Source organism: Lepidothrix coronata, unplaced genomic scaffold (genome assembly GCF_001604755.1).
Source record: "Lepidothrix coronata isolate B3197 unplaced genomic scaffold, Lepidothrix_coronata-1.0 Scaffold283, whole genome shotgun sequence".
NCBI lineage: Eukaryota > Metazoa > Chordata > Aves > Passeriformes > Pipridae > Lepidothrix > Lepidothrix coronata.
This window is the reverse complement of record NW_016690463.1, coordinates 327,728-355,200: the sequence shown is the minus strand read 5'-3', so window position 1 is coordinate 355,200 and position 27,473 is coordinate 327,728. Positions and strand designations below refer to the sequence as shown.

The 27,473-nt window shown below is 45.0% G+C and overlaps 1 protein-coding gene and 1 long non-coding RNA gene across 3 annotated transcripts in view; one reads left to right on the top strand and one right to left on the bottom strand.

Moving 5' to 3' along the window:
• SHROOM3 (shroom family member 3) overlaps positions 1-19,167 on the bottom strand; it is a 102,937-nt gene extending 83,770 nt beyond the window's left edge. For both annotated transcript variants that reach the window (XM_017836752.1, XM_017836753.1), the window contains exon 1: positions 19,003-19,167. In XM_017836752.1, the coding sequence (XP_017692241.1) occupies positions 19,003-19,167 (165 nt within the window). The remainder of the gene's footprint in view (positions 1-19,002) is intronic.
• A 4,972-nt stretch (positions 19,168-24,139) lies between these two features.
• LOC108508178 lies at positions 24,140-27,167 on the top strand. The gene is made up of 4 exons (XR_001878331.1): positions 24,140-24,362; positions 24,456-24,549; positions 26,791-26,917; positions 27,073-27,167. It is a non-coding gene; the product is annotated as an uncharacterized LOC108508178 (long non-coding RNA).
• Positions 27,168-27,473: the final 306 nt, after the last annotated feature.

Here is a 27,473-nt window from a genome sequence, read left to right as displayed (position 1 = left end):
TAATTAAAAATATACAGTGCTGGCTCTTTGAAAAGGGGCACAGAGCACCAGTTACAGTAAAATTCCAGCATCTGCTTCTCAAGCTGAATTAGGAGCAGAGCCAGCTGACCCTCTTTTTGTTGAATCTCCCTTTTGCTGACAGGACAGACCCCCAGATTTGAACAAAGCCCTAGCAGTTTAATTCTCTCCTGCAGTTTGGCTTTTACTGAGTTAAGGATTAATGCCTTCAACACATGGAGAGCCAATATATGGAGTATGAAAATGGCACAGTGATGGTGGTGGCCTCTTACCATTCCTGTTGGATCCTAGAGATCCCTGTGAAAATTACAGCTGCAACTGTGTGCTTGTGTACGTCTCCAGAGGGTTAAACAGCATGCAAAGCACAGAGAGGGATGGAATCCCTCCCCTCTACTTGCCACTAGAATTGTCACTGCTTGTCACGAGAACTGCCTTCCTTTTGGATGTCCATCTGCGGGGAAGTTGGTTTCAATCATTGATAAAATACCTGAACCCCACCAGGTAGACGTGGCTTTCAGAGGAGCCCACTGGCTGTGGGCAGTGTATGATCTCAGAGGGTGAGATGTTTCCCACCCAGCCGTCCCTGTGAAACCCGGCTCGTCACTCAGTGTCCCGGCTGATTAAGTGAGCGGGGGCTGAGGGAGCAGCATGCAGTACTTAGCTAATTACACCGGCCCAGGCTTTTTGTCCTGCTACCGCTGGATCGCCTCAATTGATTCTTTCAGTCCCTAAACAGCTTTGTGGGCTGTATGCCTGGGCAGAATAAGGTCTTTTGTCATACTTTAATGAACAAAAATGTTTTAAATCCTCTCCTTCTCCCTCCACTCCAAGTAGCAGCAAGGGTAACCCTGGTACAAGGACAGCTGTATGTGGCTGAGCAGTGTCTGTCAACTGCTTTCTTGGATGGGATTGCAAATGGACTCCTCTCCCCCCATGAACATACTCCTCCTCCTAGGCTGTGGGAGTTTAAAAGCTTCCCAGCATTAGCTATCCAGTCTATCCAAGATAGTTATTACCATCTCCATGGGCTGCTGGGGATTTAAGCCTTGAAGACTTCAAGAATAGAACTAAAAACATGTTAAATGTGTGAACATTCACCATGATAACACAGGTTCATGAGTAATTAGTTCCTGCATAAATCAATCTGAAGATTTGGGGGGGGCGAGGGGAATTAAAATTAAAATCCCCACTTCAGTTTAAAATTTTAATCTTTTACCTTCAGCATCCAACCACTAGTGATGTATTTTTTGTAGCTAAACTGAAAACACGTAATATTGTTTAAAACATGATTGGCAGCATCTCCCTGAAGTTCTCCACAAAATGTCTCCTAGTCAGTTAATCTAATAAACTTCCCCATATAATGAACACTTTCTCAGCATTGTCCAGAGTCATTAACCCTGGCACAGCCTCCCAAAGTACAAGTAGTAAAACACGGATGTCACGACCGAGCTATGAGCTGACCGCGTTGTGCTCTACGTGCCCATTCTCCAGAGCTGGTTATTTTTCAGCTGGCTGAGTTTTAGATGTGAATTAAAGTGATTAATAAATGAAAAGGCTCTTATCATCCATTCCTGTGCTCACAGCCCCTGAACAATTTTGCCCTGCCGCTTGCCAACGGAGCTGTAACAGCTCACAGCATATGCTTCATCACTTCATGGTCAAAACTCTTAATTTGGGTAATAGGGGCAAACCCCGTTTGTTTTCCAGAGGAATGGACGTGGGGAAGGAGAGAACACCTTGGGACTAACAAGCAGTCGTTAACCCACCGTGATCAGAAAATAAAGGCGTGCTGCTCTTTTGAGGCTGCTGTTTACACTGAATGGGCTCCACGTCACACTGGTCCCCTTTGAGCTGCAGTAAGTTGGTTCCAGTGCCAGCTTGGCGTGTCTGAAACGCTAATTGTCTTGTTTCCATTTCACACATCATCATCACAGTAACATTTCTGGAGCTGGGAGACGAATGCCACTTTGACTGTAAGGCAGACTGAAATGCAGCCAGAGAACCTGCAGGTTTAGTGCCACTTCAAATATGGCTTTTCCCTGGCTCCATAAAAAAAATTGAGACTGGCAAAACTGCAACCCTATGCTTTGGTTTCAGAACTATTGCTTAAAACAAGGGCTTTTGCCTAAATGCTCACAATATGTTTAGGTGCCTGCTTGTACCTCACAGTGTCAGAGAAGCTTCTTTCACTGAGGAATTAGAGAAAAGAAATCAGTGTGTTATAAAATCTAGTGAGCTGGCATTGTCCAGCTCCATTACCTCAGCAGGAGGTTTAGTTGCTGGCCACAGTATTCAGTGTGTGCAGATGGTTCACTGGGTGCAGGGAACTAAAGCCATGGAGTACACAGAGCTCCCGAGTCCTTCCCTTGTGACAGAGCAATATCCCTACAGTCATTAGTTTTGTACCTTAGGGACACATTATTCACTCCAGTGAAAGGAAAACACAGGCTGATTCCTCTGCTGAAATCCTGATGTCATTCCAGTAGGATAAGTGTGTTGATTTACATCAGCTAAAGCACTGGCCTCTAGAAATGATTGCTCCATGCATTATATTTGATGGATTTGATGAATCAGGGAGCTTTCTTGGGAATGATGGAGGAGACAAAATTGAACCAAGATTTAAGGAAAAGGTCACATGCTATTCAGCATCATATACATTTCTCTTCAGAACTCAAAGAAAAAGGCCATCATATTTTATTTCCTAAGGTCTGGCCATTCTGTCCTATGAAAGATCCCCTCTCCACAGCTCAGGCACAGCTCCCACTTCTCTTTCTCTCATCAACAGCTAATTCCAAATCCAGCTGTGGCCCAGGAAAGACAGGGGAGGTGTGAAGCAAAGCTGTATCAGGCAGGAGAAAGATTATTTCCCCTGCTGCTGGGAGAGGAGCAGCTCAGATGAAAAATGCTGTCCTTTGATGCCATAGCGCAGATTTGGGATGTTGGCCAACTCCCCAGGGCTGTCCTTGGATGACTCTGCCGTCGTCTCTCCGTTTCTCCAGGCAGATAATAATGCTCATCCATCACACTTAAATAGCCAGAACCAAACTGAGCTGGTAATATACATGATGCTGATCCAAATCCTCAGCCTAAAAGCCGTGCTCTGTCCCACAGCAGGTTTCACAGGTGCTGTAATTCCTGGGGAGGGTTCAGCAGTGTTTTGCATCACACTCTCTATAAATCACAGGTTACTGAAAAAACACCCTTTGCTGCTGCAGGCACTGTACAAAGCCATTGTTAAAGACAGAAAGTTTGTCATGGCAGAGTTGAAAATTTTATTTCACCCTCAACAGCCTCAGCTGAGGCTCTTCCGGCCCCGAAACAAAAGTGAGGTAAAGAGGGCACAAGGGGGGACCAGAAGTGAAAACTGATTGTAAGCAGCAGCTCCTTGGTCCTCCTGCAGGGCCTCTTCTCTGGAACCACACAGCTTTCCTCACTGCTCAGGAATTGAAGTGCCCCAAGCCACAGCAGAAAGGATCAAGCCTGTAAGCTGGTTTCACTTTTGTTATTTGTTCCTAATGTCCCCTCTGTTCCCACGAAGGTTTTGGAGTATCGATCACCCCACAGCACAAGCTTCCAATGAACAATGGATCTGTGGTTAATGAGTCCCAGTAACTCCACTCACCTCACTTGAGCCCTTGGGGTGAGAAAGTTAAGTGCTCCTGTACCAGCTCAAGTGACTGCTCACCATTTCCTCAATATTTCATCTCTTTGTGTTGTGTAGTTTGCCTTCTGCTGAGCTAATGTTTGTTTTTCCAGAGGGCAGTTATTGTGGTAAACTGATATCAGACCAGCAGTGTGGGAAGTGAGATTTCATCTCCTGTACTTCAGTGCTTCATGCAGGAAGGCAAAAGAGAGCCAATCGAAGAGCTTTCTTTGTCCTTAAGAAGGATGACACCTTGCTGCCAGTGCAGTGGTGATGGTCACTCCTTGATGCTCACTGAGTCTCTCTCACCAGTGATTTTCCATGATTTAGATCCTATGATTTTTTTCCCAATAGAGAAGATATCGCATTCCTCTCATTTCAGTGTGAGAGCACCTTGGGCACATCAGCGTCTTCTGCTGTTATCTAGGTATTGGCACACCAAGATCTCTGGGAACATGATTCTTTTCTGTTTGGTTGTCTTAAATCACACCCTTAAGCATGTTTTAGTTTACTCTCATAAGTAATATTACAGAAAATAATGGGATTTCCCAGCTGAGAACACACTGGGCCCCATTTGTGTGTTTGTAGACCTCTGCCATCCAAAACTGTGGAAGAAAAATGTCCTTCAAATTTTGCAGTTGTGAGCAATGGTTGTTTATGGTTAATATAACTCTCTAAGAATCGCTTCGATTCTAATCTTGCTGACTAATCTCTCTTCTCCCAAAGTTTTAATCTTACTTAAGGAATAAATGTGTGATATTGTGCTAGAAAAGCCAGTCAACTGCCCAGGCTCTAGCTGGGAAGCAATGTGAGTTCCCCTTTGTACAAGCTCTTCTCAAACGTGATTGTTTCCCCAGTGTCAAATTCCATGGATTTTAGCAGCTGAATGGGTACAAAATTTGACATGGTCAGAAACGTGTGCTTATAAAAACTTATTACCATTGAATAGCTGGTGCATTCTTGGTGCACTCATGTGCAAACTGCGCTTGGAGGGAGCTGGCTGGCAGCACCTCTGGGCCTCATTAGCACACACACGCACACATCCCAAGCACCGTGCCCGCCGTTCCCATGTTCCATGGGGAGGAGACGCATGAGGCCGGCGTGGAGCGAGCCAGCACCCCGCTGTCCTCAGTTAACCCTGGAGCTGGCTGAGGTGGTTCAGCACCACAACTCGGCCAAGGCAAGCCCTGGGACAGAGGCAGCTCTTGAGGGCGAGAACTCACGTGCTGGGAATTACACTGAACGGAGAACGAGGTTGGGCAGAAACACCAGGTCCTGTGACCTTCCAGCTGACACTGCTGTGGGCTGCTCGAGGGTTATGCTGGGCACCAGCACACAGGTGGCTCCCACCTCCGTGCCGTGCTCCACCAGGATGACAAAATCCAGCAAGGTGTAGTCAGATGCCAAACACAAAGTGCACGGTGCAGCCAGAGACTGAGCTAAGTGGCTGAGGTTCAGGGAGTGCAAAACCGGGCAAAAAATGGCAAAACACATGAGAAAGTGTCAGTTGTCCAGCCTTGGGTCTCAGCCATGGGTGAGCTACAGGCCTGTTTGGATGCCTGTGTCACTGTAACCAACCCTATGGCACCAACAAAAGTGGGGCCCACATGGGTTAACCTATCGTAGAATCAAAGAGTGGTTTGGGTTGGAAAGGACCAGAAAGATCATGTAGTTCCAACCCCCTGCCATGGGCAGGGACATTTTCTGCTGGACCAGGTTGCTCAAGACCCTGTCCAACCTGGCTTTGGACACTCCCAGGGATGCCCAAAGCCAAGGGCTCACACTGCACACACAACTGGATCAGTGTGCATACACCAGCTTTAAGAAAAGCTGCTTCACTCCCACAAGCTGCTCCACTGACAAGGCCTTACACTACCAAACCCTCTTTCCCTGGATTAGTGCTACCCCTAGATTTAGAGACAAATCTCACAAGTTATTTAGAAGAGTTGTAATAACAAGGTTTTGGCAGCCAGGGCTGTGGGGGAAGGTTAAGCACTAATGCTGAGCACACAGTGCCTCCTTCCTGGCCTTATCCAGTTCCTCACAAGCTTCTGCTTGGAGTGGAGCTTTTTAGCTCAGGCAGAGGGAACTCTGGTCCTCCTGCCAGACCAGGGGGTGATGGTCATCAAAGGACCTCTTTCCCTGTCTCTCTCCACTGCAGCATTCACAAGCAAAGGGCCACAGTATCCTCTCTGGGTGGAAAGACACCATGGGTGAGAGATTCTGGGCATGAATAAATAAGAGCAGTTGCCAACAAGGAACTTGAGGGAGGAAAGCCAGATTTTTTTTAATGAGTATTCAAATAAGGACCACGGGAACTTTCCTGGACACTGAGTGTACCTGCAAATCCAGTTCTCATCTACTTGGCTTTAAAGACTGCTCATGAACTTTTCTAATGCCTGTGTGACTTGGGTGATTAAGTCCAATTGGTTAGTAGTGGACACATTTCCCAATACCCACTGATTCTGATAAGATATTCATTGCAAAGAAAACACCCCAAAGGTCGCTATTTTTAAAACAAAAAGTTACCATTTTCAGTTTGAATTCAAAATTTCATTATCTGATTTGATTTTAGTAGTTGAAGTTATCTCTAGGAATTGTCAAAACTAAAAATGTTATTGAAAGAAACCATCTGAATCAAGTGCAAATATTTTTTTTAACATCCCAAATATTTTTTTTAACAGTCAGTGACCTGAAAATCCATGTTTCACTCAGCGCCAGTTACCAATAATAATAAAGAAAGCAAAATATTTTTCTAGATTAGAAATACGAAATGCACAGGAATAATATCCAGTGATATCATCACATCCATTCCTTCATGTAAAGTCTGCCTCACTACCTTAATTTTCCTAGGAGCTTAATACATCCCTTGCACTGTTAAGCAAAGGTCTTAAAGGGGGATTCTGCCAAGGTTCAGCTCTATTTCACTAGAAGACAAAAGGCCAAAATAAGCCCCAAAGATAATAAGGAATGTCATTCATAGGTGGGATGAAGGCTAAATTGCTCCACAGGCAAGCAGAGCTTTAGTTTGAAAGACAAGAGCAGGGTGTCATTATTTCACTCTAGTGTGATTCTGAGTGGCAGGAACAAGGCTGCTTCCACATGCAGGTTAGGTGCAGTAAAGGGTGCTGATCCCTAAAAGGCAGCAAAGAAGGAATCATTTAAAAGACTGAAACTTTTAACTTGGACATTTTGAAATCAGAATACACAAATCAGTTTGGGTTTAGGTGATTATTTTCATTTCAAAGTTCACCTGCATGGATTTTACAGGCTCAGACAAAACTTGTCAGTTCAACACAAGCCACTCATGTTCTTTCTATTCTGTTTGTCTTGCCACAGTTTTTGTTCAGGGTTCACAAGAACCGATCTCTTTATACAGGCCACCTAACCAAAAATGTTACATAGCTTTACATTCTTTAAACTTTCCATGTATTAAAATTAGTATTCATGCCATGGTCAATATGCTGTGAGTAAATAAAACCTGAAAATCCGAATGAACAGCCAAACTCCTGACCCTGCCTGCTCCAAATGCCCATCTCCTCCTCTGCTCCCCCAAGCCAGCAACACATATATATCCATATATAACATAGAAATAACACATATATATCCAGATATACAGAAAGACAAAAGGAATTTCCAAGTCCCCAGGCCAACAAAATTCTTTCCCTGTTCTCCTCCTGACCTGGGTCTTTGGGTTTCCAGTGTTTTTCTTCCTGGCTGCTGTTGGTTTTGGCAAGAGCAGTAATACCACTAAGAACTTACAGACCCTCTGTTCTATTCCAAAACCGATTTAGCTAACTTAAACCATGAAAAAAAAAACCCTCACCTCCTTATCAGCTGGAATTTCCACTAGTGCCCGAGGGACAGAGGAAACCACGGAGCGCACTACAACCCAGCAGGAAATATTTCTGACCATGATTAATGCTTCCTTTAGCAGTGGAACAGAATCTTTGCAGATCTTTGGGGATCCTTGGAAGAGTTCCATTTACTACTCTCCAGGCCATATTTTGCTGTGAAAACCTTATTACACAACAGAAGCATTAACAGATTCAGAGTAAAATAAGAAAAGATGTATTATCCTAAAGATTTGGAGAACAGGGAGGGAAAAAGTTAAGAAAGGCACACAGGGTTTTCCTTTCACTCCATGTGATTATGTTGTGATAATGCCCGTTACAGACCTGTCCATCACTCGTGGGCTCAGGTCAGAGGAGCTCTCTGACCCGACCAGCTGGGTGACACAAGCCAAACAATGACAAATTCAGCCTCAGTTGCTCTTGCCAGAAGGATCTCAGGGTTGCCTGTTGAGCAGCTATGAGACAACCACACTCTCTTTTTGTCCATCCTCTTTTTTTTTTTTTTTTTTGGCTAGGGAATTTCCAGGGATAGCTACAGAGCTCGGAAAAGCTCAGTCTCTCACATGCAGAAAGGTGTCTTTCTTTGCATTCCTTCCCACCTTTTAGAAGGTGTACTCATTCATACCTTGAACTACTTTGTTAGGAAGTACTTTAAAGCCCTACTCTGGCACAGTAAACCTGCCCTGCAAGGTTTCTGGGTAGAGACATCCCACAGCAGCAGGGGAGCCTCGCAACACCAGCCCTCAGATCCCATTGCCACTGGAGTCATTTGTGCCCTTTCGGTCACTGGGCAATGCCACGGCCACAGGCACCATGGAAGATAATGTTTTTATTGGAAATGACAGGATACTACCACCATTTTCAACTTGCTGAAATAGAGGCAGACTCACTCTGGAGTGCTGAAGACTCAGCAGTTAACCAAAGACATTTGACTGAGGATTCTGCTTGGTCTAAAACTGGTCACCAAAAATACAAGGGCAGACTACAACCCCCTGTGAATTACAGAGAGGGCTTAAACCCAAGGTGACTCAGGAAAAATTAAGATGGTAAGCAATTTATCCCAAACAGAATTTGGCTTGTGCCATGACATCTTTTTCCCTATGCCACCGACTGAGCTTCTATAATATCTCATCTCCAAAGCCAGAACGTCTCCCAGAGCAGCGCTATCACACCCTCCCCCCAGACCCTGATGGGTCAGTGATTCAGCACTGACTCAGCGGGAGCAGGGCCACGGACTGAACCACTTGGTGTCATTTCTCATTGCCTTTCAACGTCTCCTGTCCAAGGGGTGACACAGTCCAAGCTGTTAAGCTAACGAGAGCTGACAAGATCCCAGCCTGAGAAGAATACAACATACAGAACAATAGATGCTCAGCCTGGTTCTCTTCAGCTCCAAGCAGCACAGGAACCTTTTGTTTTAGCAGCTGATGACACACACACAAGGAGTTGCAGAGAGTCACTCAAGCGTGCTTACTTTTGTTTCTGCTCACTCCTTTCTCCAGCTTCCACTGGTGAGCCCGTGGCTCACTCTCCATCAATCTCCATCAAACACTGATACAAGCCATAAAAAGCCCATGTCCCTGGTAGGCAGGGAAACCTCAACACAGTTCTTTACTAACATCCAGTGCCTGACTAAGTAACAGCCAGCCTTCAGGGAAGCACAGATGAAGGTCCTCCCTGCATATTTTTCTGTATAGCACCAGTCTCTTAGAAAACTTGGCTGTTCTATGTACAGGTTTCTCAGCCCAGACCGTACAGAGCACAGTCTCCCCACAGCCTTGCTCCCCTTCAACACTGACCATGGGGAAAAGAGGGACTGAAGCACTGGCAGTTCTCATGCTTGAGGTTTTCCAGGTGAAGACACAGGTGCTGCTGGTAGCTCTCATGTTGTTACATCAGAGACAGACTCGGGAAGAAGTGCAAGTACTCCTTTTCCCAAAGCAGAAGGAACTGCTAACCAATTGGAAATCCCAAGTTTTCCTGCTGGGAAGATGTGTTGCTGAGGGTGGCCCCCGTAGAACAGCACAGAGGACTGTGTGGGCCCCTGGGCCAAACAACTGCCATTGACTAGAGCAAGAGTGGGGAGAGGCCTCAGGCTGGAAAAAGGGGCTGCTTTGCACTTATGGGCAAGGATAGGCAGGGAGTCCCTCCCTCCTGTGTTTGTGGCTGTGTTTTTGGGCTGACAAAAAGGGTAAGTTGCCCCTGATGAAGCTGTGATGGAAAACTAATCCTCTCCAACAATAGCCCAGTGCTAAGAAACATCCATGGGTCTGGGCAGGAGAGAAAGCAAAGACCCTTTCCAAGGGCATTTGTTTCTCCATCAGTCTTTTGTGGTGTCTCTCCCTCTCACCCACCTCCTTCCCTGCTTGGTTATTCCAGCACTAGTTTGCACAGGCTGTTTGCAGAGACAGAACAACAACAGAGGTCTGCTTGGACAGCCAGCAGAAACCTCTTAGCTTGAGATCACAAATGTGCAGAATCCCCAAAGAACAAAAATGTTTGAACTTGCCTCCCCAAAAGTGTTGTATTCATTGACTTGCAAGCAGGGGGAGCAGCCGTAGCAATTTAACCTAGGGAAGAGTGCCAACAACTTATTTAATTGCAGAGTTTGTGCCAACAACCCCACAATACAACTATTAATACAAGTCTGCAGTACAAGACTAATTCTACTAACCTTTTGCTGTTGCCTTATAGTCAGGTCAGCGGCTGCATCCCTTCTGTGCTGACACTATTCAACAAACACTGGCAACTGCTTTTAAGCCAACACGAAACGGAGCAGGGCAGGAGGGAGGGAAGTGTGGGACCACTGAGTAAATGAAGATTCCCCCCCGGACCCCACCCCTCTCTGTCCAAATGTTTCACATTTCTTTCTCCATGTCATGCCTCTCTCTTGAAACTGGAAATGTGTCCTGCCATGTATTTGCTCCTGGAAAACAGCCAGATCTTTGGTCTGAATTCCATCAGCTCATTTCCCAGTTTCTATGAGACTGCATTTGAGAAATGTGGGTCTCTCTCAGTCCGTTGGCAAGGCTGATCATCAATCATGTATGAAAACATGAGGTCTGACATTGGGGACCAATCCACTTCTGTAAATGAAGCATTCCTTTAAAGAATACATATTTTTACAGAAAAATAAAAAAATTAGAAATAATGGATCCAGCACTACTGCAAGTTTTCAAGGGCACGATTATTCCAGCGATTATGTCCCATTGTAAACAGCTTAAAAGCCAACATGAAAAAATGCATAAACCCCAAGCAACATCATTGTTGTATGAGGCAGTAAATTCCCTGGTGCAGTTGCAGACTCATTCTTGCTTCACTCTGCACCCATTCCCACATTTGGGGTTTTATACTCACATCTCGTGACTGCATCACAACTATAAATCCCAGCCACCTGGGAGCACATTTTTTTATTACACTCATAAACAGCATAAAAGGGTTGTAGCTTTTAACTGTGTCCTGCTGGCACTGCCACGATAGAAAAAACAAATAGTGCTTGCAAGCTGACGGAAAACCAGGAAAATACTTCCCTATGGCTACAGTGGTCACTGTCTCAGGAAAGTGTCTCTCAGTTGCTGTCTACAGGTGTTGGGAAATTTTCTGGCCTGCTGATGCTACAAAGCAATTCCCAGAAAACTTCAGCTCACAGATTGTACCTCTGCACATCAAGCCGTGTCCAGGCAAGGACCTGCTCCTGACAGTGGCTGTGTTTTAACAGTATCTCTTGGATCTCTGCTGGCTGGGGCTGAAAACATCGGAAGGGCGGATGTGGGCAGGACATGGGTGCTTACAGCATCACTGCAGAATGTGTGACAGAAGCCCTGTACAACACCGAGCTGGGGCATTTGTCAGCCAAACTCCTCATTCAGCCCTGCATCGGAAAATCCCCATTCTTGAGGGAGAATAGGGAATGGCTTTCAGGCTGGCAGATTATCTGGAGAGGTCTGTGGGAACTGCAAAACACTGCACCTGCCTGAAAAATGGCACCAGCTCTGCACAGGACGTTTCCAGAGGGGAAAGTTAATATATGGGAGGAATGCACATAAATCCTGTTATTTCTTAATGGGATTTGGGAGCTTATTTCTCACCCTGTGCTTTGAAATGTATCCCACAGCCTATTTCTATTAATGAATTTAAGCACAGTGATTTTCTTATCAGCAGGAATCATTCTTCACTGGGGTTTGATTTTTTTCTGGTGGGATTTTTTAATGCAAGTGTGAAAAATTAATATTATGCTTGAATACCAGATAGGATGTTAACAAGCTGTGTCCTGGATAAGCTGCTCTTGTTCTGTTCCTGTTGTCCTTTTCCTAATTTCAGTTGACCAGGAAACCTGGAATCAATAATTTGTTGGGGGTTTTTTTTAAGATTTAGGCAGTGTCTGGCTGAAAACAGGAAGTCTATTTCCAGTTCAGCCCTGAGAATGAGCTGACACAAACCTTCTTTTACTTAAAACAAACAACACTTGGGAAGAGGTTTTCTCCACCCCTCAGGTGTACTCCGTTGGGACTGATGGGTGCCAACACCTTTCAGCGTTTCCTGACACTGTCCTTGGATGCTCTCTGCTGCCACCGGATGGGGATCCACTCAAGGCTTTGGAAGCACTCAAATGAGTGACAGAGATTTTGTGCTTTACCTGTCTATTTTCAAATGCCTCTGGACTTTGTTTCTTTGACTACTAATGTTTGTTGGAAAGCAAATTACAGTTCCTCTCATTTTCACTTTCAAAGATCTCTCCCAAGTCTGAGTAGTTCACAGAATACTCTGAGTTGGGGGGATCCACAGGGATCGTCGAGTCCGACTCCTGGCTCTGCACAGGACAACACAACAATCCCATCATGTCCCTGAGAGTGTTGTCCAAACACTATTTGAATTCTGACAGGTTTGGGGCCATGACCACTGCCCTGGGGAGCCTGTTCAGTGCCCGACCACCCTCTGGGGGAAGAGCCTTTTCCTAATGTCCAACTGAACCTTGCCCTGACACTGGGGAAGTCCTGTCACTGGTCAAATAGTTCCTGCATAATAGATCCATACTGGATTCATGCTCCACAATTTTGAGCTCCATCACCAGATCCTGAAGGCAAACACCAGTGAAATTTGAGATGGGATCACCTTGGCTCCAGCTCTATTACTGATGATGGGTTTTCTTCTGCCTTGGGCTTCCAAGAAGCATGGGAAAGGTGGAATTTCACAAGCAATCATCTACTCTGCACAAACACTGATTTAAAGAGTAAGTTCCCTGAGTCTCATTTTAGGATCAGTGTAAACCTGAACTCTGGTTATACCTGCTACAGCCAAGCAAACAAGGGTACATGGCATTTTTCTGTCTAATCTTTCATGTAAGCTAAAGCCAGAGCAGGATTTATGAAGGCTCCATTTCCCGACCCTAAGGATTACACGTTGTGTTTAATCACACAGGATTCCTCTCTGTCCAGATATTTCTTCTCTTACACCTTTTTATGACTTTGAAGGACATGACACTGTAACTCCTGTGGCTGCAATGCAGTGGTGAAGACCTGACCTTTCAGGTGGATTTGGGACCAAACTTCGCAGCTGGGGTTGATCTCTGATAAGGAGGACACTGCTGTGTGACTGGTCAGCTGCAGACTGGCCCCTGTCCCCACCCTTCTCAGCACAGAGGGATGATTTTTTTCACCCTTTCCTTCCACGTGCACTTTTGTAAAAGCGGCATCACAGAGTTGCCCGTGCACCTTGGGACTCACCCCTGCTGATCTGCGTTAGGAAGGACAAGCAAGATATTCCCTGTAGCCGGGCTCATCGTGATCCAGCCCAGCCCAGCCCAGCCAGCACTGCCCCTTCAGCTGTCTGAGAGCTGCCCCTGACCCTGCTGGGGCAGCAGCAGTGCCCAGCACGGCCCTGCTCACGTCAGGCAGGCGGTTTGTCCGCGGTTGCTAATTCAGTGCTGTGGAAGGGAACAGAAGTCTTTTTGTGCCGGGGAACGGGGAACGCTCGGCAGCCTAATGGAGGGGCTGACAATAGAAGCCTTTTCATCCAGCAACTCCCTGGCTTTAAGAGAAGGTAGGCGATCCTGTCCCTTGTGCTGGGATCAGCAGTCTTTGGAGAGGCCCTAAGCTGAGCCCTGAGAAACCAGGAAGAGTGGTGAGGAACTGCCTCTGCTTTCTGAAGCAATTACAGTGCCAGTTCCCTGTCTGCAGCATCCAGATTCCCACGTTGTCTGGGATCAGGCATCTGCCTCTAAGCTGATGTAGTTAAATAGTAAGAGATCAGCACTCAGGCTATTCTTATAGACTATTCTTATTCTGTTCTTCCACAAAACCCCGACATTTCTAAGGCCACAGCATCCACATCTCTGGCCCTAAATGCATAACCAGAGCAGAGATTGCTCTGCAAGAAGGCGTGAGCATAACAATGGCTTTGAAAGGGAAACTTTCACCAGCCCACTCCAAGGATATGGGAAGATAAAGAGCGAAAAGGGGTGGTTCTTTTAAACATTAACAACACAGAGGCCCCAAGCTATTCTTCAGCAGTGGGGAGAAAAATAAAGTCCATACTGACAAGAACAAGGGTGGAAATGTTCAAAGAAAAAAAAAAAATTAAAAAAATAATAAGAGGAGAAGTCACCAGTTTCATGGTCACCAGTTTCTGGCTCAGTTTCATGTCCTCATGTCCAAGCCAATAAGTCTCTCATTACTGTGCCAGCTCCAGAGAAGCCTCTCTGACGTGAGCGCTGGCCGTGGTTTTTGTGCCTGCAGCCCTACAAAAAGGGTAACAGTTCCTAAACTGCCATTTGTCACACCGAGGGATACAGGGAACAGGTGCAAAGAAACTTTGCCTGTTAGTGCATAAGATAATTTAATTTTGTCTGTGGGGACTCAGGGCATTCAAGTGGGGAAATCAATGGGCTCCTGGTACTGGGAGAACACTGATTCCCAGTGTTTTGGTCAGGGACAGGGCCAAGCATCTGTGGATCACCTGGGTACAGAAGGGCCTTTTGGGTTTTGTGTTGTCAAGAATGGAGGAACAATTCTCACTGTGTGTCAGTAAGTGCTCTGTGAGCTCCCTCAAGTGAGGTGAACAAGACATCATAACCAAAAAGAGCAGTAGCACAGGCATGGGAGGCTTGTGGAAGGATCCAGCTCCTGCTGTTCATTGCAGCAGAGGCTGGATCAGGCTCCTGACAAGGTTTAAACACCTCATGAGAATTCCAGATTCTTTCCCAGGCTCTGTCCCAAACTGTTCCCATTATTATTAAACTTTTATTGCTTCCTACATCCCTGCTGAGAGGTAAACCTCAGAGTTTGGCATGAGGTCCTGTAAATGCCCTGCCCTTTTGAGTGAAGGGAACCCATGAACTCCAGCACAGCATGTGCGAAGTGTTCCCACACAGCCACTGTCCCAGAGAGAGAACGCTTCGGATGCTTTAATTCCTAGACAAGAGAAACAGCTCCTTTGTTAGCATTGTCAACATGGAGCTCAAAATAAAAGGGCATTTCAGAGGCCTCTACAACAGCTAGAACTATTCCAAAGGCTGGTGTGTAGCAAGGAGAAACAGACTACAGAAATACCTCACCTGGCTCCAAAATAGTTGAGATCGATTAGCATGAATTGCCTGAAGTTAAAAAATGTTAGAGAAAATTGAGGGGGCATGAACAGTTCTGTTACATTTTTGTCTTTACTGCCTAGAACGGTCAGGGCTTTCGTTTTTGGAATACTGATCTTACAGCCCAGGGTGAGCCAAAAAAGTAATTTTTGAAACAGAGATCTAGGCTTGCTTCTGGATACTATCGTGGTTTTGAGGCCCCAGCAAATTGGATTCTGATTAAACACTCGGTATCACCTGCAATCACTTTTGCATTTCTCATGGAAGTTCCAGTTCCAGGTGAAGAAACTGCTTGTTTAATGAGATTTCCACTGTGAGCAAATCTCTTCCATTCCTTCCCTTCTGGTACCACCCCTTTTCTCTCTTTATCTTCCCATGTCCTTGGAGTGGGCTGGTGAAGGTTTCCCTTTCAAAGCCATTGTTATGCTCACGCCTTCTTGCAGAGCAATCTCTGCCCTGGTTATGCATTTAGGGCCAGAGATGTGGATGCTGTGGCCTTAGAACCGAATGTTGGGAGGGTTGCACCAAGCTTATTTCTGAGGCTCCCTGACAAACCCGTGCTTAGGTGGCAGACCAGGAACACCACACAGGATCCTAAAGCACTGTGGCCCAAAGGCAGCTCCAGGAGACAAAGGAAACTTTGAAAGGAAAGGAAACTTCCTTATGTTCCCATAATGTTCCCAAGATGGCTCAGTCCTGCTCCAGGACAGTCAACCCCCTGAGCTCCTATTTTGCTGACACATTGTCAGCATTTCCAAATTTCTTTCCATTGAAAAATCAGTATGTTCTTTTAAATGTCCTGTACACCCAGAACCATAACATATTATAATTCTACAGCTTCACCTGATGAGTTGTTACAGTCAGTCCAGAAACAAGATAGAAAAAAGTTGACAAGAGGGGATGTCAAAGCACCTTCCCACATGGATAAGGGAAACTATGCGTTGGATGTTATAAACTTATGGTCTGCTCTCACCTCCAGCAAAATAAATTATGAAGAAACCTGCGTTAAGGACTCACCTGCCATGGAACTGTTTCAATATAGGTTTGTCTTTCCACGGGGATGGAAAAAAGAAGAGCATGAGCATAAAAAGGTCGTGTGTTTTAAACACTGGAATTCACATCAGCTGCACAACCAACATTCCTGACAAGTTGAGTTAGGCTGGGCTGCATGATGTGCTGAGCACCATGGCTGAGCCAGCAAAGCTTGACTAGTGTGTTGAACTGGGAGTTTGCCCCTCTGTGCACTCAACCACATCCCCCCCCAAAAAAATCAGCCTGTCCTGTCGCACAGGGCACAGCAATACGTCTGTATAGCAAAGGGAATTGGACTGAAAGGCAGTAAATAACTTGTTCTTATTTTAAAGGCAGTGCTAAAAAAAACATACACTAAAAAGTTAAAGCTTTGGTAGTTGGATCTCTGAACCAGCACTTTCTACCAGCTGAGAGTACAGGTCTGGCTTTTGCACTTACACTCCCCAATGTTGCTTCTCTTGCTTTTGGGTAAATTCTTGGCATGTTATTGATGGAAAAATGTGCCTTTCCAAAAAACTGTACAGGGCTGTGAGAACTAGTTTTTGGCATGTGGGCCTTTTGTAAATTCACTCCTTCATTTTGAACTTCTATCACAGCCTTTGGTCTGAAGATGGGACACAATACTCGTGGATCCCAAATGAGCAGCAGTTCCAGATGGCTAGAAAGAACTATTGTATTCAAAGAGATCTGTTATCTGTCTGCTATTCCATAACAATACATCAGTGTTACTTTGTTTTAAGTCGTGTTGCAAGCTTTCATGGGCACCAGTTTAGTTATTTGCTGAAAAGTGCAATTTTCTTTACACTGAGGCCATTTAACACCACTCTGTCAATGCAAACAGACAGTTAAGTGGACATAACATAATGTATTTGCAAACAGAACGGGGAACTGAAACAGAAATAAAGCTTCTTAAGTGTGAATAACCAGAAATTAAAAACTGACATCCACGTTTTCTGATATTTACACGTAATGTTATATAGAACTGTTAGTGGATCATCCCCAGTGTGTGCCTGCATGAGCAGTGTGATCTTTAGTGGTTCCTTTCAACCCAAAACATTCTATGATTCTCTGAGTGGTCTTGTACAGAATTTAACCTGTAACATAATTCAGTCTGTCTTTTCCCCACAGTTCCTCATTACTTCCCAGTACAATCAGGTGAAGAATACTGAATTAGCTAAATGACTAATATGCAATTAACTCTGAAGAGCTCATAGTGAATTCAAGCACAAGAGGAATTTCTCAGCTGAAACTGGAAACCAGGAAACTGGAGCTGCCTGAATTCCAGAGAGCACAGCTTTCACATGCAGCCATTCTCCAGCTCTGCATCACCCATGCATGAATGAAACACTGAAATGTTGACACTGATAGCACAAACCAAGCAGGGGCTACAAGGGAAAAAAAAATAGGAAAACCCAACCAAAAAAACCCTCGGCCCATTTTTATAGTGTTGTTTCAGGGAAGGCAGGCACAAGTCATACAGCTCCCAGTGGCACTGTGCACACTCCAGGCATGTTTGACATTAAGGGGCCTGGTTGTTGTGGAAACCAAATCCCATAGATTAATTAATGTTCAGCAGCCAGAGCCATCTCTCGTCCTCTCCGACTCCCTGCCCCCAATTAAAAAAAAAAAGGAGGGGAGGGGGATGGTGGTGCTTTTTACATCACAGAGGAATGTCTAAACAAAAAAGAAAGTCTTTCCTCACAACTGCAGGACACTACCAGTAACAGTGAACAGCCTGTTTTAGTCCCTCATGTTTATAAAATGAAAATTATAACACCATTTTGCTGCCTGTGGCTATACCAAACTCTCTCCAAGAAGGCCCTGCAAGAAAGATATTATGTGAAATTTCTAAAATCCCCTTATGATGAAAGGACTTTTATGGAAGTCCCCTGGTTTTACTTTTGACGTGTAAATGCACTAATCACAACTAATTTATTTCAGTGACTGACAGTTCTTCATGGGACTGTGTTTGCACAGGGAGTTGCAATTGGATTTGAAACTAGAAAGCACCACACAGACACCACAAGACAAATATGTTTATGACCCACTGGAGGCAAAATTTCAGAGTTACCTAAATCCTATTTTCAGAACAGTTTAAGGACCACAGGTCAAACAGATTTTAGATGTTCCTAGATTCGATTTGAGGCTTTTGAAAATCCGTTGTCTTCGGCATCTGCATCTTGAGGTACCTGGGCACTGAATCAGACCACTTCTGATGACACTGAGGAATTCCTTCTCCCATTTTTTTCCCCCCTCAGAATATCCTTGTGAGCTATGCTACCAGTTCCCTGTTGGCAATACTCAATCATTAAATAATAAAAATCTTGGAGGTGTACCATACTTAATAGATATTTAGTAAGTAGAGAGTTATGTGGTGTGAGCAAACCATTGACAGAGCACAATACACACACTTACCCGATAGGTGCAAGTATTTACAATACTCTTTCACAGGCACACTTTTAATTAGCCAACATGTGATGTAAAACACTCACTTTCTTCTCACTTCAGGAACGGTGGGGATGGATTACTGACCGTGACTTCATGACACAAGATCACCTCATAAGAGTCCCCTGCTCCCTCCCATTCATAGCAGTGAAATAAATACAGGCAATTTCTGCAAGCCGAGATACTTCCCGTGGGACAAAACCTGCGACTGGGTAGTTAAACAACACTGAGAGCTCTCCTGTGTTTCTCAAACGTGCAGCTCCTGAGCAAACCTGCTGGCTTGAATAGGTGCTCAACACTCGTAAAAACCAAGCTAAATACAGCATGAAACATAACGTTTCAGTGTTAACTTTTACAGCTCTTGCCCTGTAAGTCGGGCACCGCTCCTAAGCTGGAAAATTCCCCCCATGGAAAATTCAGAAGGGTACCTTTGAGATGATTAATGGCTCGCCGTGCTCCAGCCCTCCTTTCAGCGTGAATCCCCATGGAGCGCCTCCGTGCAGCAGCGCCTCCAGGTAGATGTATCTTCCTTTGTGGGTAATGCTGCACTCTGAAGGTGAGATGCTGGTGTTAATATTGTCTAACATCCTCATCTGTCCTCATCACATACTCAGGCAAACGCAAAAAACCCACTCAGGCAAGCACAGAACGACCGAGCTGCAAATTAAACTCCCCGAGCTGCAAATTAAACTCGCCACGAGTCATCCCTGAATGCACGAAACGAGAGCAGTCTGAGATGGAAAGTTTTTCTTCAGAGCTAGAGTCCAAGGTGATGGGCTAAAAACATTCCCATGCACATTGCAGCACGCTGTTTCTCCCTCAGGATCGCGGCGTTTTACTGGCGCCTCGGCACCCTGCTTTCCCCTTTGCCAGGTACTCTGGGCATGACAGCCTTGTAAAGATTTCTCTTCCTGTCTTCAGTAGATCAAACTTGTGCTTTTAAGGATGTGGGCAAAACCAAAAAAAAAAAAAGAAAGAAAGAAAAAAAAAAGACCAAAAAAAAAGTTTATAGATTTAAAAGCCCCTGGGCAGCAAATTGCCAAAATCCAAACGAATGCTTCATTTGTGATTGATTATCAGTCTTTTCTTCCTTTCTGCCTGCGATTTACCATTACAATGGCCTTTTTGCCTCAGCCCACTGCACTAAAAGAATGGAAGCGTCTTCTCCCTCTCGAGCTCTCAGTTACTCTGTTCGCTTACTTCACAATTTTCTGACTTGTCAAAAAGAAAAAAAAAAAAACACCAGGCTGGGGGAGGAGGAGAGAGAAAAGCCCATTCCTAAAACCCTTTAGCGGGGTTTAAAATGTGAAATAATTCCATGCTTATTGGATTAAAAAGGGGGGAGAAAGGCTATCAGGAAAGCTAGAGAAGCAGGTGGAATGAATCCTTTGGGAAAAACATTAAGATGAAAACTGAACTCTTTTCATTTTCGGTGCTCTCCCTGATGAGCTGCCAGAGCTGCAGCAGCTACTGCTGCTCTGAGGGAGGGCGAGGAAGTGAGAGGGAGAGAGAGAGAGAGACAGAGGTGGATTAAGGCAAGTAAGGCAGCGCTGCCCAATTGTGCACACCAAGCATGCAATTATAAAATGCAGTGTGCAAAGCTGGGGCTCACCCTTTTATTATGCCCCTGGAAACCACCATCTTTCTATTGTACTTGCCAAGGAATTGTAACAATCCAAACTGCCAGTTGCTGAAAACACAATGGACCTGTTCCAAACCAGCTCAGTGGAGCACTGCTAATAATTCTGCTCTCCTAAAGCACTTTTCCTCCACATGGAGCCCAACAACTTCCATGGACATATTTCTTTTCCTCATTTACATTGCTAGAAAAGGTCAATGCTTTACCAATACATGGAAAAAGAAATAACACTAAAAACTCGGGATACTTTTATTAATGTAGGCAGTTGACTCCTGTAGAACGTATCCATGTGTGTGCATCTGTTCTTGCATATATGCACATAGGCTTAGGGATCTGACTCATTGTGTCACGTATATCACTGAAGGTGTTCAAAACCTTTCCTGACTTTAACTGGACCTGGAACAGGACAATAGAGAGAGGAGCACAGAGCTCACTCCCTTTCCTGCTGGCATAGCTGAGGAAACACGTAGTAGTGCCTCTGCCTCTAAGGCACCTGCACTTTTGATCTTACAGTGCCTGGGATGTGCATTAGTTCTCCTTCGGGCTGTGGAGATCTTGTGTTACAAAACCTGAAAGAACTGTGGGGAGAAAAGCTTTGAAGCTGGGATTTTAACCCCAGCAATCTTTGCATTTGTTCATGCTGCCCCGTTCCCACTCCCTTTAAGATGCTACAGGTTCCCAGAGCCTTCTATTTGCCCCACATGTCCCAGCTCTCATTCCCAATAGCCATGAAGAGGAATGCAGGAAAGAGGCCCCTCGCTTTATTTTTCATGGTAGATGATCCTCAATCCTTGCTTATACCGAGCTTTGTCCCCTCCACTTCCCTCCCAGGGGCTGAGTTTTCATTAGCCTCACATCCTGGTCAGGCTCACGGATTGCTATTATCCAGAACTCACCCTTTAGCCTGACTCAAATCAGATTTCTGTGGTCTTACACTCCTAAGGTTTCACTGTAAAAACCCTCATTCCAAGGCACCACAAAGAGCAATTCATTTCCATTCCCTCCACGGCCCTTCCAGAGACAGGCGAGGGCTCTGGGAGCTCTCCTGGGGCTGTACCTCCTCCTATCCATAGCCAGCAGGACTAGTTAAGGCTGTGGAAGAACACACCAGCCTGTTAACAAGCCAAGGCACTTCTTTGGATTACATCCATTTCCCAGACAAAACATTGGTCACTACACCTGCCTGCAGACTCCAGGTTTCCAGTGAGAGCTGACACTGTCAGTCCTGTGTCTGATGATTAACAGCTATGAAAATATTTCCGAGGTACAGTTTTTCTTCTCCTCCAGCACTGTGATTAAGTTCAGGTGCTGAATCCAACATCATTTTTGCCATGAACTCCATTAAATTTATCGCCATGGCAATCACATCATTTTTCTCCCCTTCCGAGAAACAGATTTCAGTGCTGAATACAACTAAAGCAAAATCGTCATTCTCCTACCAAACAATTCAAAGTATTAAATAAAAACCTTTTTTTCTTTTTTAAAATCTTGCCTCTGCCAAGAACCTCAAATAGCTTGAGTACCTTAGCACTGTTTGCTACATGAAAGGAATTCTTTTACGAGGAGTACCTCTAAGGACAGAGCTGAGATACTTTCTGTTGAGGGGCAACAGAACAGACCTGGGCTCAGAAAAGTGCCTTCCACACAGAGTAATATATTTCGATTGAAATTTTGCATCGTTGCAGTGTAAGAGAAAATAAATTTGGAACAGTTGTTAGAACCCTTTCCCTCATCAAGTACCACACTGCTAAAGCAAGAGAAATTACCACTGTTTTCACTCGTCAGAGTTCACAATGCACAGAGAGCATTTATCATCAATAAAGGCACTGCCTCCTTGCTGGCAGTTGCTCTGACTTTTCCTAAATGCTTTCGCGTAGCATTTCTTTTGCGAATCAAGTTCAGTGAAGCAACACTGCCCCCATCTGCTGAAACCAGAAATTGTTACAGTTTAAGTCGATCGATCTAAATGCAAACATTTCATTAGTTAATAGGTATTTGCTATGCTTTTCCCGTTCAAAAAATGAAGCAGATTCTTTCCTGAGTATTCAGAGTGGCGTTACTGTTTTTTCCTGGGTCCCTGAGCTGGCAAGTCATTAAGTCAGACTAAAAGTAAACCCAGAAATCAAAGACAGGAAATTCAGGAAATTTTGTACACATCTCTTAATGCCTGTTTGTCAGGGGAATTAAACATTAGGCTTAGTTTAAATCTGCCTGCTGCTTGGCTGTATCTGATAAGTTCAGAGGAAGCAAATTCACAATTTATCTTTAAAGAGGATTCTTATAAAATAATGTGGGTCCTCTTACCTTTCACAAACACAGCCAAGGGGCGACTGGCCCATGGTCATACAGGCAGCATAAAAAGGTTGACAAAGGAAAAAAGTGCTTCTTTTTCCTTGCTCACTGGTTTTCTCACAGAAGAACTTCACTTTTTCTTCTAGGCAGGGCTCTGTGTAAGCTGAGGAGAGTCAGGAATTTTAAATAATAGACATTCTTCAGGCACCAGTGGGCCCAGCTTCTTCCTCTGCCCTGGAGTCCTGAAGCCATTCACCTAAACCTGCAGGAGGACGGAACAGAACAGAAGTGTCAGAAGATACAACTCTCCTGGATCAGCTCAGGATCCCTACAGAAGTGAATCATTTCCTCTTGGGATAACAATTCTCCTGAAGGTTTATTATATTAAAAAAATTAGAAATTAATTAATAGAAAATAAGGCTTTCCTATACTTACCTCCGATCAGCTCGAGCTGACTCTAAGACATCCATTCCCTCAGCTCTGGAGAATGTCAGTCTGGCATCTAAAAGAAGAAATTCAGGCCACAGAATAAGCTTATTTTTCTGATAAAAATATGAAAAATCAGACAGAGAAAAGGAAAGAGAGAGATAGAGATCTGAGAGTGAAAGAACAAAGCTGAGAAACAGAAGTAAGCTGCAAAATCAGTGAATCCACATCCATTTCTGTGTTGGAAAAAGCACTTGCCTTTGAAGTCTAAAAAGGACGAATTTTCTTTGGAGAACATAAAAGAGTCTCTCCATGTAATATTGCCTCCAGCACAGAACAGCTCTGGGTGCCTCAGTTCCTCAAAGCAAACTGAAAAGCAACAAGCCAAGGAGAGGAATAGATCCGTCCCTCTAGGAAGAGCACAGGCGCTGTCACAACCAAAGGAGGTGAACTCGGGGCATCTGAACTCACAGCTGGTTTCCTCTCTGCATCTGATGCCGTCACCCTGCTGAAAATAGGGTTTGAATCAGGAACCAGGAATCAAAACAAGAGTCATCACAGTACAACACCACAATCCTACAGTGTTCCCACCCCAAACAGGATGATTACTAAACAGTTCAAGCCACTATTAAAGCTTTTAACCAACTCTGAAATGTCTGGTGGGCATGGGCCGGGTATTTCAGTAGAATCTCTGCTGGCATAAATTAATCCAATCCCTCCCTCTGAAGCTCTATCCCCTCTGCACACCTCATAGTCCTCTCTCTGGGGAGAGTGGATTAGTTTAAACACAAGAAGTCTATATTTGCATCTTGCTGGCAAACCTGTGGTGATTTCAGATTTTTCTTCTCAGAAGTACTCCCAAACAGGAGGAAAGTTATTCAGGAATTCGATCCTAAGAGAGTTACTCTATCCCCAGGTTCTAACTGCTGTTTCAGGGGGAAGCAGCAAAGAGACTGGGGTGCTGCAGACCGGACTCCCAGGAAATATGGGACAAAAAAAAGTCACCTGCAGCCAGGACAGGTGGTGTTCCGCAGAAAGCACCTTGCCAGGGCCCTGATGGGGAAAAGGTATCGAGTTTCCCGCTGAAGCCAGACTTTGGATGACACTTCGGGGATAAATCAAACCCTGAACGCGGCGTTTATCGGCTCTCCCTCAAGCACATGATCGGCTCCTGAGGGAGGAGTCTGTTCCCGAGGGTACGCAGTCGGGCAGAGGGGTTGGGGTACGGAGCAGGTGGTACCCAGCGGGGCTTGGGAAGTTGGATTCCCAGCTCACAGCACGGCAAAAGTAGGAGCGAATGCGGAGTGATCAGTGTCCCCCTCCCTTTCCCAGCCCTACGGCCAGGAGCAAAAGTTCAGTGCACCACCCAAAATACAGGAGAAACAAACCTCCAGCATTGCCTGCCAGAGGTAGGGGCCGCCCCCCTCGCAGGTGAGTTTTCATGCTTTGTTTACACCTGAGACTCTTGGATATTGTAGAGCGAATTTACCTATAAACTCATTTGCCTCTTTCCTCTTTGGATAGGAGGGCGGTGCATTAAAAAGCCCTTTCCTCGAGCTGTTTTCCACTCGGGATAGCAGTGCAGCAAGAATGGAGACCTGAGGTCTGTTTTTAGCTGGTTAATTCTTGCTTTTCTTTGCTCACTCTGAAGTAGGCCGTGTAAAACCACTCTTCTCCTTTGGTGTGTCTTTTAGCACCAGGAGAATGGATTCCCTCTCTTGTAAATTAAATTGGCGTGTTATCCTTGAGGAACGGTTATGTGTTTTTCTTCTAATCAGTTATTTAACTGATATTTATATATTAAATATATAAACATACTTGTCTGCCTCAGACATAAGCTCTCCAGCTCTGAGGATTTTGTTGTGGGCCCGGTTCATACACCTGCTCCGGAAAACTCGTGTCTGGGAGAAGCTGTTGCCTATTCTTTAGAATAACCTGAAAAGAGGGACAGCCTCCTGTGCGTTCATTCCTGAAATCAAGATCCAAAATGGGACAGTCAGACACGTAATTTCCTTTGCTGAAGTGAAGCAATTGCCTCTTGACTCTGCACCCGCTCCCTTACCCTGAAAATACCAGCCAGACGATCACTTTTGGGAACCCAAAAACATTTGATCTCTGAAGAGATTGGTTTAAAAACAAAAATATTTCAGTTTTTATTCCTGAACTGGATTTTGGAGAAGATGCTTTTGAATCTTTTGCTTTTGCCCTCTGACCTTTTCTGTGTGGGTAGGAAGCCTCCTCACCCCAATATCTGCCTTCAGTCAGCTCACGGTCACCCCCACAAAATGTGCCACTTTGCCGGCCAAATATCACGAGGAAAATGACCCAGACTTTTCCCTGCCCCCGCGTGAGGGGATTTTTATCTCCCATCTCAAAGGGCATCATTAAAACACATGGCATCCCAAACCACAACATGGTGCCCACCGCATGAGGGGAGCGGGGGCGGCCATTTTGGGGGCTGAGGGGCTCGGCGCCACCGCTTCCCCGTGCCACGCTGGGATGAAGCCGGAGCTCGGCGCAGGAGCGGGTGGCCGGCCCGGGATGGCCCCTTCCCGGGGGAGAAGGAGGCGGGAGGAGCGGCGAGGCGGTTCTCCTCCTCTCTGCGAGCCGTGTCGGCAGCAGCGCCCTGCTCGGAGGTGCGAACCCGCAGGGGCGCAGGTGTGGGGGTGTCATGGAGGACTGAGGGGCGCCCCGGCGGGTCCCTCGGGGCGCGCGGCGGGAAGGCGGGTGGGCGCAGGTGAGGGGTCGTGGCAGCCTCCCTATACGTTCGTCTCAAAGCTGCCACCGACTAATAGATTTCTTTTTTTGTTTGGTTTTTTTTTTTTTGTTGTTGTTGTTTTTGTTTGTTTGTTTTTCCTACTTGTTTTCTTCTTTTTGTTTTCTTTCTTGTCCCTTTGTCATCTTTTTCTCGTCTCTTTCCCATCTCTTGTATCTTTTCCTGCCCCCCCCCCTTTTCCCTCCTCTTCTCCTCTTTTTTTTTCTTTTTTTTTTCTTTTTTTTTTCTTTTTTTTTTCTTTTTATTCTTTTCTCCTTTTCCCCCGAGGTAAAAGGTTCACAGACTTGTCCTCCAGGGGCTGTCAATAGCAATCACGCTCCCCAAAAATCAAGCTGTCCAAGTCTACACTTTTAGCACCTCGGTTTCACCCTGGAATTAAGTTTTTCTTTTCTTTTGCTGTACCTCCGAAAGCACTTTTGTGAAAGGGGGAAAAGGTCCCCTTTGGCTTTAGTCAAGCAGACTGAGATAACAGACAGCATTTGGAGATATAATCAAGGCAGATGGAGATTTTTCCACTTTTATGGAAATCTCATCTTCAGGGTTTCTTGTAAAAAAAATTCTTTATCTGGAAACACCCTGGGAAGGTGGCATTGCATAAAGCTGCTTCTGGGTTCATCCCGACAAAACAAAGCAGAAGGCTTGAAAAGGGGGAGAAACAAGCGATACTTGTGAAAATTCAGAGATTTTACTGCCTAGGTGATTTCCCCCCCCCCAGAAGAGTGCTTGGTCTCAGTGATTTTTATATGCAGTTGTATATCTAATATTTGAAAGTTTCCCTTACAGAAGGGCCGTTGATGAGTTTGAAAATTAATGGCCAGCTGAGAACAGGGATGGTGTTTTTCTCTAAAGCTTTGTTTTACTGATTCAACTCAGACTGATGAATCAGACTGAAGTGTCACCTCACCACTGTGCTTAGTACACCAGTGTGCAGTGGTAGATACACAGGAAAATGGTCAGGAAAAAGTGGTATTTTTGCATCTGAATCTCCTAATCTGTTTTTATCAGTAATGTTATAGAATGAAAACCCAGGTTTTTCAGGATGTGGTAATAAAGACAGGGATGTTTTCATGTGCTGTTCTGCAGGGAGGTGCTGGAAAGACAAGAGAGACTCCAAAACTCCATGAAGAAACCACCAGAGGCCCAGTGGAATCAGTGATGGATTCTTAGTGTCACAAGGAATCTTTACCAAGGGACAATATGCCCAATGTGGGTAAGCATTAAACAGATTTCAGAACAAATTCTGGGAGTAATTTCCTGTAAATATTGCAGGCTGTTATGTAATTTAGAATGGTCCTGTTTGAGCAGCCTCTTTTTTTTTGTTATATATTTAGTATTTTAATTGGTTGGGATTTTTTTCTCCTTTAGACCACTGAGCTATGTGAGCAACAGCAAACCCATCTAAGTCCTGCAGAGCAAACTGATGGAAGTGCAGTTGGAAAGGGATGCCCTTTGGATACCAGGTATGAAGGCCAAGGCATATTTGTATTATGGAGAGTGTCTGGGCTTTGAGAAGCACACAGGGAGAAACTTCCCTTCAGGAATAAGACTGTAGCATCTTGGTTTAGAAAACAAGTTATTATTTACTTGTAAAAACCAGGAGTTAAGCAACAGAAGTTCTATACCTATTAGGATAAAAATCCATGTGAATCCTGCTTTCTAATTTTTTTTTTTTTTTGGTTTCCAAATTCATACAAAAGGAATTGCAGAGCCAAGAGAATGAAAAATTACAGCTGGAAAATGCTGTTTGAGAGCTGGAAGCTGCCAAC